The sequence below is a fragment of the Pseudopipra pipra genome, chromosome Z (genome assembly GCF_036250125.1).
Source record: "Pseudopipra pipra isolate bDixPip1 chromosome Z, bDixPip1.hap1, whole genome shotgun sequence".
Taxonomy (NCBI): Eukaryota; Metazoa; Chordata; class Aves; order Passeriformes; family Pipridae; genus Pseudopipra; species Pseudopipra pipra.
Window position 1 is genome coordinate 19490516 of NC_087581.1, and position 17168 is coordinate 19507683.

Below are 17168 nucleotides of genomic sequence, written 5' to 3' on the forward strand. Positions count from 1 at the left end.
AGAATTTTTATTGCTGTTAATTACTGGAAGTAAGTGTTGACATTTAGAAATTAGACTTTTCTAAGGATGCCTTTTATAAGCTGATTTTTGAAAATTTCATTTTCTTCAAAACAAGGGTAGATTAGTCACCTTGTGTGACTTGTGTGATTTTTTTATCCACAAGTGAATATAAAAGGGAGAATTTAATGATTCTTTTCACTTGATTTGTTACATGCTAGCTTATGTAATTTTTTGTGATAAATAGAAGTCATCATCCTATTTATGTAGTAAAACATCTCCTAAGAGATGAAGTAGCCTGAGTTGCTGCTTGTTTTGCAAGTGGCTATACAGCTGAAAACGTAAGCAAAAAATCCTGTTAAGGACTAGCTTGCAGGTTCTTAGCTGCTGTGTTTTATTTATTTTTGACAACTGCAGAATTCAGTGTATTAATTAGATACTGAGGGAAAGTTGCTGAACATGCCAGTAACATGTTGTTACAGCAAAATTGTAGGTAATTGTCAAGTATGCATTTATCAATATGACATAGATCTGTTCCTAATAACTTCAGGTTTTCATATTTTTTAACATTATCATCTTTATTGTTCAGTTTTTTTTTGTCCAGTTCTACATGGCGGAGGTGAATAAATTGCAGTGGCTTAAACACAAAATATATATGTTGAGCCTGTTGAGGCTATGTTTCTGAAGGGTAAGCAGCACTATCAGTATTGATAGTGAAAGCAGCTCCAGTTTTAGGGACAGCTGCTGCAAAAGAAGTGGTCCAGCTGCCTCTGCCTCTCTGCCTGGCCATTCATTCCATCTGCTTCCCTTGTACATTATCTGATCCTGGGGTGTCCTTCACTGAGCTGATTGAGCTCACTGTGTTGGGAGGCAAGCTGTCCTGTTAGCAGTTGTGTAATACTGATAGGCTTGCAAAACTTCACTCCCCCATGAAGTGTTCGTTTTTAAATCAGGCGCTTTTCTGTCATGGAAAATCACCGACTGCAGGCACTGCTTTGGAAGCTATGTGGTTTATTGACAGGCATTGCAAAGTCTTCACCATCACTTACATGTTGTGCTCTTAAGTATAAGGCCTATGCTCCCCTTTATGAAGTCTGTAATTTGTATAAGGTTGTTGTGGGACTATGCTGGACTTCTCACACGGCTCCTCCCTTCATTTCCTTTGTCGGAGTCTCTGTAGTGCCTTAATATGCTTATGTCCAGCAAGCACTTGAGAAAAATAGTTAAGTCTCCTTGCTTTCAAGCTTGTGTTACAAACCAGTGTGACGGAGTAGGAGGACTGTGTATGTACCTAACTGTGCACAGAAAGCCAAGGTGAAATTATCTTTGGATCTACAGGTCATCACAAGTAACTCGGGGATCTGTTGCTTGTGAGTAGTTTGTTCAAGGTCTAGAGATGGAATTGCAAGTGATTTGACCATTCACCCACTGTTTCAAGTGAACAGTGTTAAGCACTGAATGTAGAATGAGACACTGATGTGATTATGTGCCCTGGTTCCAGCCAGGTCAGAGTTAATTTTTGCAGTAGCCAGGAGAGGGCATGGCTGAGACCTGGAGGTTATTCTGTACCACCTCCTGACGTTTTTGGGGGTGGGAGAGAGGGTCTCTTCTGGATCAGGTAATATGGTGGAGGGAGCAGTCACGTATTTTTGGGAGTGAGAACTTGCATGTGAATCATTTGTTTCTTGCACCCTATTTCATTAATATTGTTGCTGTTACTGTTCATTTTCTTATCTCACTGCTGTTTACAGTAAATTGTTCTTATCTTAACCTGTGTTTTTATCTCAACCTTTTGTACCTCCAGTTCTCCTCTCCATCCTGCTACAGGGGTCGGATGGGGAGGGGGGAGCAAGCAAGCGGCACCTGGTTTGGAGAGTCTCAGTGGGAGCATTAAATTAGGGAACACCATTCCTAAGCCACAACAATATAATACTCTCTGTTGCTATATACATGAGTAGAAGCTGTTGCCTAGAATTTTTTCACTCCTTTCTGCTTTTGCAAAAATCCAGCTTTTCAGATCATGAAATGTAGATTGCAGTATCTAGGTCTGTGGCTTTTGGTATAATCATCTCTGGTTGTACATAGAAAGGTTAAAATCTTTTTTTCCATCAGAATTTGTCTACTTGCCAGCAGCTATCATATTTTTTCATGTGGGTCTTTGCCCCCAGTATGATAGCTAGTCTTGCTTAATTTTTAAAAGTTTTTAGAGTATATTTCAGAATTGGAGGCTTCACATCACGGTTGATAAAGTGGTAAAGATTTTCACAAAGAAATCATGAGTTAAATTACGGTCCTACAAGAGAAAAGATTGGTAATTTTAGGCCTTCATGTAGAATAAAGTTTGACCTCCATGTTCCATCATCACCCCCACACATGATGCGCTTGACAGAGTTACAGAAACTGAACTGCTTTTGTTACTCCAACTGCCTCTTGGAAGAGTGAGGAGAGGGGAGAGTTTTCAAGGCACTAGGGACACTGAAACTTTTCCTGTGTGATAGATGGAAGATTTTGTTTTTATTCTTTAGCCGGTGCTTTTCAAAACATCAGTTGGGTATAATTCCCTTGTTTCATGATTATATATAGTTCTTTCTCCAAACGTGCTATTTACAGGCAAAAACTTGTGTACATAGCAGAGAAGATAAAGTAATGTAGTACATGGAGGAAGAGGTGTTTCGTGGTGCTTATGTAGAGATTTGAGAATTTCCCTCTTAAGCAGTTTTAAGAAAGGAGAGTTGCCGGCCATGTGAACCTTTAAAACTTAACGCTCAGTACGCTCAAGCATGCCACAAAATGAAAACAAATGGATGAGAGTTTTTCTTTTGCTGGCTGCAGTAGATGTGAATACTCCCCCATCCTAAAGGGGGTATAAAAAGAGCAGTCTGGCTGGGAAGTGCCCTTTTGCAGGGCACAGATGGAGATAAGCCCAAGTACCAGCTTTTGCAGCCATTTCATCCTTTCTCATACAAGAAAATCTGACCTGAGACCTAAATGGGACTGTTTTCCCTTCTTACATAGAAATGGTCTTTTCTAAAATTATATGTCTTTAAAGAAGTGTTAGATGATTCTTTTGTGTTTGATAAGTGTTAAACCGATGTGTACTGTGGCATGTCAGTAAATGGTGTCTTATGGGGATTTGTACTAAGGCCTGTGGTGGTAACCTTACTAAATGCCTGTCTAAACCCATTTCTTGAATAAGATAGTCTGTACCTGTGACTTGTAAAGCTATCCCAAGATAATGTTCCTTTGCACCCCAAACACTCGTTCTGCCTTTGCAGTGTGTCTTTTTGGGCTTTTCAAAATGAGGGCTAACATTGCAATGCTGTGTTAAACATGCTGAGCTGGTATCCTGAGAGCTGTCTCATTCCAAGTGTCATGAGAGCCTTTCCAGCTCTGCGCTGCAGCATTCTGCGCCATGAGTTTTCTTTCACCCAAGTGATGGACTCGTCTGTGTTTACATCAGATTTTTCTTTTGTTTTATGTGATTTTCCTTTACTATGCGCAGACAGCTGTGGATGATTTAAACACCGTGTGTCATAGGTTTAGAGTGCAGCGCTGCCAACTATCACAGTAGTTACTGTTTTCCCAAGATACAGCACCTGCAATGTTGAGATTATGCAGGATCCCTGCTTTCAGTAAAATAAGTAAATAGTCTTAGCACAAAAATTGCAGCATTGTTTCCATAGCCATAAATGTGATCAAGTCCCTTAAATGTGACCCTCAGATAAATGAAAAGGCAAGTAGAAATTTTTAAGTACCACAAAAGAAACCTCCTAATTTTTTTGAAGGCATAGTAATTGTTTTTCTGGACCTAACCACCATTGCTTCCAACAGCTGGAGTTAGGCATTACAGAATAACAATATAGAAGTAATTTTAGAAACACTTTTATTTGCATACTGCAGAGATATGAGGAAATATGCTATTCTAGACAGAGCTGCAGACGGAGAGAGGAGAGGGCTTAAGGGTTGTGCTGGAATTAGGGGCCTCTGGTGGTCTAGTGGTTAGAGTGCCTGACTCTCACCACTGCGACCCGGGTTCGATTCCCGGCCCCCTGGGCAGGTGGAGCTCGTCAGCCTTGGTAGGCAATCCACCTAAGAGAAGGTCACTCTAAACAAACCTACATCCTGGGGACCTCACTGCCACTGTCCAAGCTTTGCTCGGCCCCGGCAGATGAACCTCAGGACTAAAGGGTGGGCTCAGTTCAGCGCACGCTGTGTCTCACCTAAAAAATCCACTGCGCAGGCTGGAAGGGTTAATGACCTTTCCCAAAATCTTCGCTCGCGAAGACTGGCCATTATTATTAGGTGTGAAAAGACTGAGGACAACAGTCAGCACACGTGAGGCTAAAATGAGCGCCGGTGACGGGGGAGGAGTCAAGGAACCAAACCAGCTGAGCTGGAAGGCAGCTGGGGAATGGCGAAGAGGGAAGCCAAGGAAGAAAACTGGGAGGAGGAAGGGGAGGAAATGAGTCAAAGTACCTTAGGGATTAGGTCACTATTTTGAGTGGGAAAGGTACTCAGAGCCTTTCCGTACCCCTGTTTTGCCAGCTTGTGTTTCAGGATAGCTTTGCCAAAAGCGATAGCTGGCAGGGGAGGGAGGCAGGTGTCCCAGCTTTCGGTAGCAAACTCCTGGTGTCTGGAGTGGCAGGTAGCCAGTGTGACAAACGGTAATTAAGTACCTGTACCGTCAGTTCTCCAGGGATAGGCATGAAGCCATGGCAATGGATACACACGTAGCGGGCACAGAGCGTCCGTGGTCTTTAGCTTGCGGTGCCCAGCAGATCCGAGCGCAGCTGGAGGGCTCTGCCGGGTGCCGCCTGATCCGCGGGGGCCTCTGCCCTGGGCTCTGCCAGGTGTCCCCTGACCCGTGGGGGGCTCTGCCCTGGCTCTGTCCCGGTCCCTCCCGGTGCCGCCTGACCCGCGGGGGGCGGGCGGAGCGGCGCGGCCGCCAATTGCCGGGGCGGGGCGGGGCGGTGCCCGCGGAGAAGTCGCACGGGAAAGTTTCTGCCTGTCCCAGTTGCCTGCTACCTCCGCTCTCCTTCTGCCCCCTCGGAGGCTGGCGGGCTTCCCGCTCTCTCTCTTAAACTCCCGGGACTGCTGTCCCTTCCTCCTCTTCCTCGTCGTATTATGGCTCTGAGTTTTTGAGCTTTTCAGCGCAGGACAATGGATATGTCGGACCCCAGTTTTTGGACGCTCCTTTCCAACTTCACATTGCCCCACCTGCGGCGGAGCAGCCGGCTCCGCAGGACGCAGAGGTAAGGCCGGCCGGCCGCTCCAGGTGCGCGGGAGCGGGCACCGGATTTCCTGATCCCCGGCAGAAGAGCCATGGGGAGGATTCGCGGCCTCCTGGCTTCTCCCGGTCTGGAGCTGTGAGAGCTGAGAGCCTCTCCTTGCGAGGCCCTTAGTGGTGGATTTTATATACCGAACGCTGCGTGTTACCTTGCCTCCTTTTATGAGGTGGTGTTTTGTTTTCACTAGCCCTTCTGCCTTCCCCTCCTTTTTTTTTTCCCCCCTTAAAGACGCTTTCAGTTTGCTCTCAAATATTCAACCTTTTATCGGGAGCAGATATTCCTTATACGGACAACTCAGGATAGCCTGCTTTGTTCGGTGTTCCTGAAGGGACAAGTTTGCGTCACTACTGTTTTTAGACAGGCTAGCTGACATTTGTTAATACAGGAATGGCCTCTTTATTTGTGTAGCATTTTCATTATTGTCAGAAGGGGGGGAAAAAAGGTTTGGAAATAATAAATGCCAAGTAAAAGTTAAAGGATTGTGCCGTCAGTGGGCAGAAAACTGACAAGCTTTCACTTTATGGTCATTTTTTGTGCCGTGGTGTCCCTTGCGGTTAAGTGTATGTCCCTATCACAAGGAGCAGAAAAAATTGTAAAAGTTTGTAGCTTTATACACTAGTGAATGCCATTTTGAGACATACCAGTTGTTTTAAATTATGATATGCTTTTATCTGTGAAACCACCTTGATTATTGGCTTATGTATTATCCTTGGAGAACATGTATGAAATGTTTCTTCTGCTAGCTCAAAAGCTGGCACAAACTAAGCCAGTAAAGCTGGTTATTCATAAGCCATAAGTGTTTTTGTACTAATGTTTTTTCAAAAGGAAAAAATTGACCATCTCTTTAATGGCAGAAAGTTAAAGTAGGAAAAACAAGTGATCTGTTTCACATCACTGCAAAACTGTTCCTTCAGTAAATATCCATTCTTTCTGTCTCCTACTTGGGGTAGATGTAAGTGCTGAGTTATTTTATAATTATTATCCCTCTCTTGTAAATAATTTTTTTACTCTTACACAGTGTTGACTGAGAATCCATATAGGTGTTATGCATTTTTCTGCTGCAAATGTACCCAAGATTAAAGAGGGGAACATGCTGGAGTTTTTCTAATTGTCTCTACTGTTCTTACTCAAGTTGGTTTTGCACCTCTGTGAAGACCTAAAAATACCTCTTATAAAGTGTATGGCTGTCTGGCAGGTTGAGGAGAGAGACTTCATAGACTTCACAAAAAACATGAAATAAATGCATACCACGTGTTTTTTTGTTTTTTAATATTTGGATACTTTCCCGCTTTTCAAACATACAATAGTGGATTGTGGATATATTTGAAAGACTTTTTAAAGCAACATTGAATATTGTCTCAGCATATCCCATATATGGCATAGCAATGAATAGTACATGCCATATATGCAGTTATGTTTTATGTATTACGAGGATATTCAATATTTAATGCCATCTCTTTAGCCAAATCAGTGTGTCACAGCACTGTGAAACTACAAAGCCAGCAGTGGAATTTCAAGGCTGCTTGCTCTTATTGGGTCCAGATGCCCTCCTTTCTCAGGGTAGTTATCTCTTCTGAGTGGGGGGAGCTCAGGATCTGCTGCCTTGCTGTCGCCTGGGGAAGGCTGACCGCACACTTCATCAGCTCTCTTCTTAAAGGTGGACCTGTTCTCTGCACCCTTATACTTGTAATTCATTTACTAATATAAGAAATTCCAGAGCAATAAAACTGTCAGAAGTACAGCTAATATGGACAGGGCAGATTCTCCTGTAGAAATGGGCTTAGATTAGTTAAGATACCAGCTGGATCTGCTTATTCTGAGCTGTATCTCACCTGCCCTATCTTCACAAGCTCAGTCAGCTGTAGACCCAACTATGGCATGAAAAAACTGGAAGAATAGATGCTTACTTTGCTTGACTTGCCACAGGATGTCTTCCCTTTCTAAGAGTGCTGCTGGGTAGTGGTAGCCACTCCTGTTTTGTATAGGTTTCCAGACATTTTAGAGCCCAAAGAGTAGGCTGTGGAGTAAGACCTGAAGGGTGTCTAGTTCCTGTTGTCTGAATCTGCTGGCTGTACTTGACTGAAAGTTTTGGGCCCACCAATTCAAGACATGTTTTTATTTAATAGTAACGCTGCCTATGAAACTTGTCTAGCTTGCTGCATGCCTCGGTGCTTCATGAAAATTTTATAAGGGGCATTCATTGTTTTTTCTGGTTTTATCCACAGTTGGCTTTGGGGCTGACTCCTTGCCAGTGTGAGAGCATTAATTTTCTGGTTTGGTTGGCCATTTTTGCCTTTTAGTTATGTTCCTTTTGCCTTTTCAGTTACTTTTACCTACACTACCAGGTTCTTGTGGCCTGCTAGACTGTACCATTTCTATGAGCACTATCATACTTTCTTGACATTTGAGATAATGAGAATTGACTGCTAGTACTAAGAATTTTGTTTCTTTGTACAGATTTACTTGATGTAACCATTTATCTTTTTGAGGTTCTAAGAAGTAAAAAAGGAAAAGATAGTCTCCTTAAGGAGGAGTTTTCCAACATTAGACTTAGCTGAATTTCAGTTGTAGCAGCTCTTTATGGAAGTGATACCTGAATAAGAAACATCCCAGCCGGAATTTCAAGTCTTGGAGTGGGTTTTCAGGACTGGCGAGTAGAAAAATTCTCTTCAGTTATGAATTGGAGGCATTTGGTATTGAAATTGCTGAGCCTATAAAGGCCATGGATTACACCATGTGCTTTTACAGTGAAGAAACATGTATGCCGTTATGTGTTAACTTCTTTTTTGTTACTGTAGATATGTGGACCCTTAACAGTATTCAGATTCCTGCCTGGAATGACATTGTCGGGAGTAGAAAACTAGAGAGAGTGAGAGGATCTCTTTCTGTGTGCAGACATTTATTTATATAGATTGCTGCGTAGGCTTACAAATGGATAAATATGTACATATAAACTTTCCTCATATGGAAAAAATCACTAAATGCTTTCTGCTTCATTTTATGATACATGTTTAGTTCTCTCTGCTACTTTCGTTCTTTGTCTCTCATCTCTCTGTATCTTTTACAAAATGGGCAAGCCAGTGATCCTTTTTGTGTGTGTGTCCTTTTCTCTTGTTTCTTTGTGGTAGTTGCACTGAAACAATGTTATTACAATCAGTCTTTCTTTGAATCAGAGGGGGTTTTCTTTCCCAAAGGCATGAAATTCATGAGTGCTTGCCCAGTTGCCACTGAGCCAAAGTAGACTCCTAGATGATTTGTGTTGAGTCTTCGTTTTATTGAAGTCATTGAAGTGGTAGTTCGTCTTTCGTGATATAGGATAAAATATTCATCAGGCATTGAGTATATGTCCTGATCATAATAATTTCTGAAACCTAAAAAACAAAGGAAAATTATAACTTGTATTAGAAACACAGAGAACAGAGTAGTCAAACTTTGTTGTAGTTCTATCACTTTTGGGACAGCATGCTTCCTGGAAAACACTAAGCAGGTTTTTTGAATTTCTCTGAGTTGGCCGTTTGAGTAGGTTCAATGATGTTAAAATTATGATGTGAACTCTTGCTATTGGTCCTTGTTTTTTCCTTTGTCAAGATAGTGTACTATAAGTAAATATACTATGAATGGATTGTTTTGCTTAGTAGTAGATATTAAAAGTGGTCCTGTTGATACATAAGAAAACCAAGCATACTTACTAACATAAAACCAGCCACAAAACCATGTTATTCTGTTGATGTCAACTGAATCTGTGTTCCAACTTGAATTACTTTACTTTGGTTACATAAGAGTAAACATCAGTTAAAATTTTGTTTAAAAAGTGTTTCTTTTTGATGTAACTGTGTTGTTTTTAATGTATATTTGGGAGTGTAGTAGTTTGAAGAGCTTTACCTTTTCCTTACTTTCAGCTTTCTTCTCTCACCTTTGTGCCTACAAGCACTAGAATGCTTGTAGCTATTATCCTAATAAATGAGTAAGTTTAGAGAGAAGATTGTTATCCCAAAATGGGAGGGAATAAGAATTACACCTGTGCAGACTGTCTATGCTTTCAAAACACACTGTCATTGAATATATTTTATTAGAAATTAATCTGTCGGACTAATGACCCACTGCTTTCTGTGCTACCTAGTGAAATGTTAATGTATCTTGGTAATTGTGTTTCCTTTCATTCACAGTAAGGTCTGTGTGTTAGCGGGATAGTTTTATAGTGTCACTGCCAGAGTGAATGTGTTGTTTTTATTCTCTTTGGTTTACTTGACCAATATTTTTGTTCAAGCAATTAATGTATTTCAAGTTCTGCTTACAGTCTGAATAAGTCATCATTGTTTCTTAGCTTTAGCCAGACTGGTGAGGATTCATCTGGTCATATTCCTGTTTTTTTGCTTCGTTTTCATCTGATAAAATACTAATTTGTTAGAATTATGTTGAGATCATTAGAAGGTAACCAAAGGATATTATTGTAGAAAGCTCAAGAAAAGCTGAAACATGAGCAAAATAAAAAAGAAGCTTAGAAAAGTGCTGGAACATGCTGAATGAGATTGTAATTTTTGATTTTTTTTTTCCCCTCCACTGTTGTAGTTAATGTCTGCTGTGACACAGTAGGAGACAATCTTTATTTTTCTTGCCCGGAGAATCTAAAGGACACTAGTCCAGACATCATTTCATGTGGTGTGGTTGTTGCGACACATCACATGATGTGGGCACAGCACACAGAGATTCACTCTGTTGTGTTTGGCTTATATCTGCTACTGATGTTCTGTAGTCGAGTTGTTGCTGTATTAGACATTGACTGATCTTTCTCAAATGTAATTTTGAAGCACCCAGGAGCTCACCTGAGCAGTAGTTAATAGTTGCCTCTTCTGCTTCACTTGTTAGAGAGCTTCAAAAAGAGCTTCTGTTAGCGATAAGCTACATACTACCTTGTGGCTGCACATACTGATTGATGGGCTTACCTCTGGTAGCTCTTTGTCAAATCTGGAAATGGTGGTCAGAATAGTGGATTGGAGGGTAGGTTTCCCATGAATTTGGGCAGAGAAGAACCTTCAGCAAAGGCAAATGCGGTGTCCTGCACCTGGGGAGGAATAACCCCAGGCACCAATATTACTGACTGGGGGCTGACCTGCTGCAAAACAGCTCTGCAGAGAAAGACCTGGGTGTCCTGATGGACAACAAGCTGTCTGTGAACCAGCAGTATACTGGGGTGAATTAGGAGAAAGAGCATTGCCAGGAGGTTGAGAGAGCTGATGCAGCCCCTTTCCTCAGCCCTGGTAAGGCCACATTTGGAGTACTGTGCCATTTCTGGGCTCCACATAGAGCTTCTGGAGCAAGTCCAGCAGAGACCTTCTGAATTAATCTGGAGCATTTCTCTTACAAGGAAAGGCTGAGAGAGCTGGGCCTGTTCAGCCTCAAGAGGAGGCAACTAATGGGAGACCTAGTTAACGTGTATAACTATCAAAAGGGTAGTGTCAAGAGGATGGGAGCCAGGCTCTTCTCACTGGTGCCAGTCAGTAGGGACAAGGGGCAGAAGCAGATGCGCAAGAAATTCCACCTCAACATGAGGTTGTGAATTTGTTACGCGTGTCATTGTGCAGGAGCGGTAATGATTTTGTTGGTTATGAGATGTGAAATTGCTCAATATTTTGGGCCACTGTGTTTAGAACATGAAGATAATGCTAACTGATTTAGGTTGAACATCTGAAATGAAGTTTATTAAATGTGTCACACTAAAAATTATGTAAAAGTATTTAACGCTGCAGTAGTAGTTCTGTGTGTATTGTCACATTATCTATAAGCTGTAAACCTGAATCAAGGTGTCATGTTTCGTCATTAGAAAAATTTAGTAGGAAGTAGATTTGTTGGGAGGAATACTGTGATGCCACCAGGACAGGTGCATATGTGCCTCTCTCAAACTGTGGAAAATCAGAAAATTCATTTATCTTTGATTCAGCCTTATTCAATAGGTGTATTGTATTCAGTGGTGGCTTGTTGATTTTCTCTTGGAATCTTTCAGAGGATTTTTCCTTTGAACCTTTGCAAATTCATTAACTGTAGTAATTGTGAAATTTTAAAGCCACACCCTCCACCTCCCGAACCGTCCCAATATCTAGTATTAATATGTAAAGTTTTGTCTAGACAAAATATGCAAGGGTCATATATTGGACTGTAATCTTCATCTGATATGAGGATCTACTGCATAGCTCTGTGCATGGTTATTTGACCTAATTTTTCATGTTACTTTAATGTACATGCACAGAGATATTTAAGGAGATTGCTCTCATTTAATATACTTGTCATTTTTTTATCAATTTCTTGGACTGTTAACTTCTCAGCACTAATTTTTCAGTGTGTTTTTTTTTTCCAAGCAGTACATAGGGTATATGCTATTGATACACAGTGTATCAGGTCTACTTCAGTAAGCTCTTTCTACCTGAATAAAGCTGAAATTAAAGAATACTCCACACTTTCAGTGAAGCATTAAATCTTGTGGTACATCAGTTCTGTGATTCTATTTAAAATGCTCTTGGTAGTGAACTAGAAGACTGTTTGGCATCGTTCCTAGTAAACATAAACATACTCGGAAGCACTGTAACTCAGAACAATTCCCAGATTGATCTAGTCAATAGAGAGACTTCACAATGGTGACCTGCCACTGACAGATGAGTATAAAAATGTTGGGGTCATGTCAGAAAAGATATACTAGCTTTTTCACCCTTTTTTTTCAATTAGCAATGATCTTCCCTAAGTAAGTGTTTGGGAATAAGGAAAACCATCATGTTGTATTGTTTGTAAAAGATTATAATTAATATTTTAAATAGCATCTGGTTTTCCCATAAAATTCTGGCATATTCAGTTTTGATGATTAGAAAACAAGAACTGATGCAGTTTCCTTATCCCACCCATTCTTTTATTCTGCACATGCAGTAATGACGTAGATGTTCTAGCATGTAATAGCCTGCTTTTGAGCTCTATCAGTTGACTTCAGCCTGGGTTTAAAATAGTGTATTAAAGAAAAATTATTAAAACGTTACTCACCAGTGAATTCTTTTTTTCTCCCTCAAAAAAATGTTGAAGCATATGTCAAATGAGGCACTGCTTACTGGTAGGAAAATGGCTTTTTTATATATATGATCAAAATGTCTATCTTTTCTAACTACACTGGTTTAAAACATAGTTATTAACATCCAAATAAATAAAGGGAAATCAAAGATATGTATAATCTGTTTTATAAAATTGATTAGTTTAAGCATTTACTTGTAAGCAAATTAAAAATCTGTGTTAATGGTGGATAGACTGAGGTAGTCCTGTGTAATGTTAAGGGTGTTTATTATTGAAGAAATACCATTCAGCTGCTTAATTTCCTGAAACAGTGTGAAGTGTTGTGCATTGCAGTAGTTTAGTTTAATAAAAATATATATACTCTAAGTTCTCTTAGTGCTTGGTTATAATATCATGTTCCAGAGTTTAAAAAACATCATTTCTCTCAAGGCGATAAGGTAGTTGTAGAACAAATGCTGTTTCTTTTTTGTGTGTCAGTAAGGGAATACATTACTCTGAACATTTTTTTATGTATCTGACAGAATTTTTATTTTTTGGTTTTGGGGGACATACATGAATGTAAACTTACCTGTTGCAAGCTCGAAGAGGAAATGTCAATGTTTTTATTGTTTATTTTTATATATAGCAGTATATATGGTGTTACTGCCCATGGTAGGGGGGTTGGAATTACATTATTTTTTTGAACTTAACTAATTCAAACTAGTCTAGCATTTGTATTGTGAAATACCATGTCATATATTTTCCCTTAAGAAATAGGGGAAGGATTAGCTTTATTTTCCTTTTTTTGAGGTAGTTCTGTGCATATTAGTTTCATCTGGAGCTCAACTTGAGAGGGCTAATAAATTAATGTTACTTTGTTTGAATGCTGGTACTTTTTATCAGTGGTTCATTTTAAGAGGTACTCAAGATATGCATAACTGAAGCAGTAGTAGGTCGACTTTATTTTTCTTTGGCTTTTTTCTTGCATGTATTTGGGAACACTGCCTAGTCAGCCTTCCCTCTCTGGGCTGCTGGGCCTCATCCCGTACAAAATTTGGCATATGCTTATGAACAGATTCACACTTTTCAGGGGAGATAGATTTGGTGTGTGGAACAACTTGCAGTGCTTTTTTGACGCTTTGTGTTTTTTTTTTTTCCCATGCATTCCTAAAAGAGAAGTGTTTATATTATAGTTACTTGTTTTATTAAAGCTAATAATCAGATATGGATTTCTGTAAGAAGCCTGTACTTTTGAAATACATTTAAATGTTATGTTTTTATGCATCAGTTTTAAGTCCTGAAGTTGTTATAGGGAAGCTGGGTACAGTAGTTTGAACTAGTTGGGTTTTGATAAATCTGAGTATAATGAATCAGCTTCTAATTTAAATTCTGATTCTTAAAATCCTCTTTCACTTCTTGGATGTGATGCTGGAATTTTCTGGAGAGGTATTCCTACATGAAAATATATTCAGAAACATCAAAAGTCGAAAACAAAAGAAAGGTAGTCCTAAGAATACTGTATTCTGAAGTATGTACTTTAACCCTGAATCCTCCCTTGTCAAATCCAAACCGGACTCTAATGGAATATGGGAACTTCTTGGTGTGCCTGAGGGACACACAGAGGTCTCTGTACTGGGAGCCAGGACCTTCTTCCAGCCAAGAGGTGGTGACATTCTGGCTAAATGTCCCAGAGATGGCATGGCATATGAGTGGCTGCATGAAGTATCTCTTGCTCTCTGGATAGCTAAACAACAGGGAGGAAAGTTGGCCCCAGAGGGAGTTTGGAGAGCAAATGGAACATGAGAGATGAAAATTTCGCAGGAGGATTGTAGAAGATGTAATGCTGTGATTGAACCAGAGGACATGGATCTGTAGAATATGTAGGTTCCCTGGTTTTTCTCTTGACAGAATTATTTGTAACAGATATTTGTAATTTAATTTAACAATATATTGGTTAATATCAGTAAACCTAACAATCCAGAATGAAGTTCTGCCTTCGGTCATGGCTGTTTCTTGTTGATTACAGTTCATCCTGACTGGGAAAAGGCAAAAATTTGTATTAGAATTTTTAGTTGATAAATATATCTTTACAGATCTTTACATAGTTCAAACATAGACATAGCAATCCAGTCCTTGATGAAATGGAAGTTAGATACTGATGATAAGAATAAATCAGACATGTTTCTACCAACAGCTGTCTTCATGTTTACCAGAATTTGTTGTTAGGATCGTTTTCATAATATAAATCAATACCTGGGGTTTTTTAATTCCCTTTTTTGGAAAGTGGAAAGAGGATGCTTGAACAGAACCTCTTTCATCTGACAGTGCTATTCAGTGAGAAGTTGTAATTAACTAATATCCTTTGTGATAATACTGTCAACTTGCCTGGATTTAACTAATAAGAACTAAATTGTGTACATTTGTTTTACAGATTGGCTTTTTCAGTGAGTCTAGGGTCTAGCTTGTTCTTCTGCATGGGTATGTCAAGGGAATTTCCGTAAGTACTGTAGTAGTAGAAGCAAAAGCAGTCAGACAAGTCCAATATGCTCTGTTCACCTTGGCTATGAACACCCCATGCAAAAGGATGATTATATCAGTTCACTGTACCATCAGGTCTTACCAGAGAATCTTCCTTTTGCATTCACCAAATAATGAACAAAGAAAATATGTAACACTTTTTTTAAGTAAGATTATATGATATATTTTTTTTTCTCACCTGAGGATTGGTGATTGGCTTCGTCTCTGGCCATTCTGCTGTGTTTTCATTGAGCTGTTGTGTTTGGAGGCATCTACTCTCCATTTGTGATGTATGACTAATTGGAAAACATGAGTTCTGTTGGGAGATGCACTTCTGTCTAGTTTTTCCTTGCTACTTGGTTGTGTCTCAGAAATGCTATTCTATCTTGCCAAATGTCAAAATGTTATCATCTTTTGCAAGGCTTTGATTTCTACCTGTGGCAAAAATTTCAAAACAGAAAAATGAAACTTCTTCCTGTTTTCTTGTTTGATGGTTGTTTTTTGTTGTTTTGTTTTGTTTTTTTCCAGTTTGAAAATTGTTTCCTCAAATTACTACTTATGTGACCTCTTCAAATCTTATAAGAGCAAGTGACTCTTTTTTCCCTTTTCTGTAAAGGAAATACAAAACATACTAGAGTATATGAATATCCTAGGTTATTTTTTTAAAATATGCAAATTGTTCGTGTGGGTCAGACTTAAGCATTCAACATTATCTACAAATTAATACCTTTTAACCATCACATGTTTCCTCCTTCTGATTCATAAATTATAAGGCAAGAAGAAACCAGTAGGATCACCTACTCTGACAGCCTACAGGAAATAAGACACAGAGTAATAGAGATTTAGTAATTTGGCCCTCCCAGACAGGGTAACATGCTTCTTTAATCATTGGCAAGTTTGGCAAAATCTGAAACATTTGACACTTTTCTGGCCAATTTTCTTTTGTTTCTTGTTGTTCCTTAAGTAAGCTGTGTTTTACCACTACTAATTTATTGCTGATGCTATTGTCTCTCACACTAATCTTAGTAATGGCCTTGGAGACATTGTGCCAGTCTTTTTATAAACATAAAAAAATGTTCATTATGTTCTTTGTGACTGTGACTGCCTAAATACAGTCCAGGGGTCACCAGATGGATATTAATAGAAGGAAATAATCTAAAGAGAGGTCCAAAGGACTCTCTGCATTTTCTGCCTCAGTTGGTTTGAAAAAATTAATTTCCCCTTTAAGTCATACTGAAGGAACAATGACACCGTGTTTTCTAAAAGACACCTGCCCCAGGAAGCTGGCTGACGGGCTGACAGCACAGCCTGGGTTCTGTGTGTTGTGAGAGTGCTTGCCCCAGGTCCCTGTTGGAATGTTGGATGTGTGTAAAGTCTTGGTGGGAGGAAGTCGTTTGCTCTCTCATAGGTGGAATGGACTGTCTGAAAAGATAGGAGTCTGTGGGAGTTGTATGAAGGAATGTGTCCTGCTGAGGTGCTGTTGGAAGCCTGTAGTGCAGTGGGAGGCAAAAGTGCCCCATTGGTCTTGTTCATGGAGACTCTTACAAAGTTGTCTGTAGAGCTATTCCCAGGTGTCACCTTGTAGGTAAACCAGATAATTACAAAAAAAAAAAAAAGGTACAGGAATGAAGTAAAACAGATGCAGTACGGACAATCAGAAGACCAGAGTCCGGGAACTAGATCATCCTATATGTCAGGAACACTGAGTGCATATTAGAAATCTGGCACCCTAATGCAATGACTTGTTGCTGAGTATTGTTTTAGTATGGGGGTACCATATGTGTGTAGAATATTAGAATGTCTGCCAGGTTTCAGATTATTTGAAGTTACAATCTAAACACTTATGTTTTTTTTACACAAAGGTGTTGCTGTTCTAATACAAATATGCATATTAAACATGCATGTAACAGAAAATACAGAATTATAAAAGTCGGTGTAATTGCCCAATTTTATGGAAAAGATCATATGAAAAACCCCACTTTATAGTTACAGACATTTTTAATGTTAGAGAAAGGATTAGAGTTTGAGAACTGGCTTGGAGTTCTGCCTTACACAGTGCCCTCTTTGAAGTCACAGTAGCAATGCACATAACGCTGCACAACCTAAAGCAAGGATGGAGACATAGTTTTCATTCTAGTTTTCATATATGTTTACAAATATTTCAACTGAACAGTTTGTACTGTTAAAAATATGGGATTTTTTTTCCTGCAAACTTTTTATTATTTTATAAAACCACTTTTCTGATAGACATCAAGATTCTGTAAACATAAAAGTCATAAACCATGAATGGATGACTTCATTTGATGATAACCATCTTCGGGGTGAAGGCAGCAAATATTA

The 17168-nt window shown here is 39.5% G+C and overlaps 1 protein-coding gene across 14 annotated transcripts in view; it reads left to right on the forward strand.

The window, feature by feature from the left end:
- Nucleotides 1–17168, forward strand: part of MAST4 (microtubule associated serine/threonine kinase family member 4) — a 301580-nt gene that overhangs the window by 190074 nt on the left and 94338 nt on the right. For 2 of the 14 annotated variants that reach the window (XM_064641891.1, XM_064641893.1), the window contains exon 1: nt 5016–5249. The exons of the other annotated variants lie outside the window; for them this stretch is intronic. In XM_064641891.1, the coding sequence (XP_064497961.1) occupies nt 5158–5249 (92 nt within the window). In that variant the 5' untranslated portion in view covers nt 5016–5157. Of the gene's footprint in view, nt 1–5015; nt 5250–17168 lie in introns of those variants that run through there. 14 annotated transcript variants of the gene reach the window in all.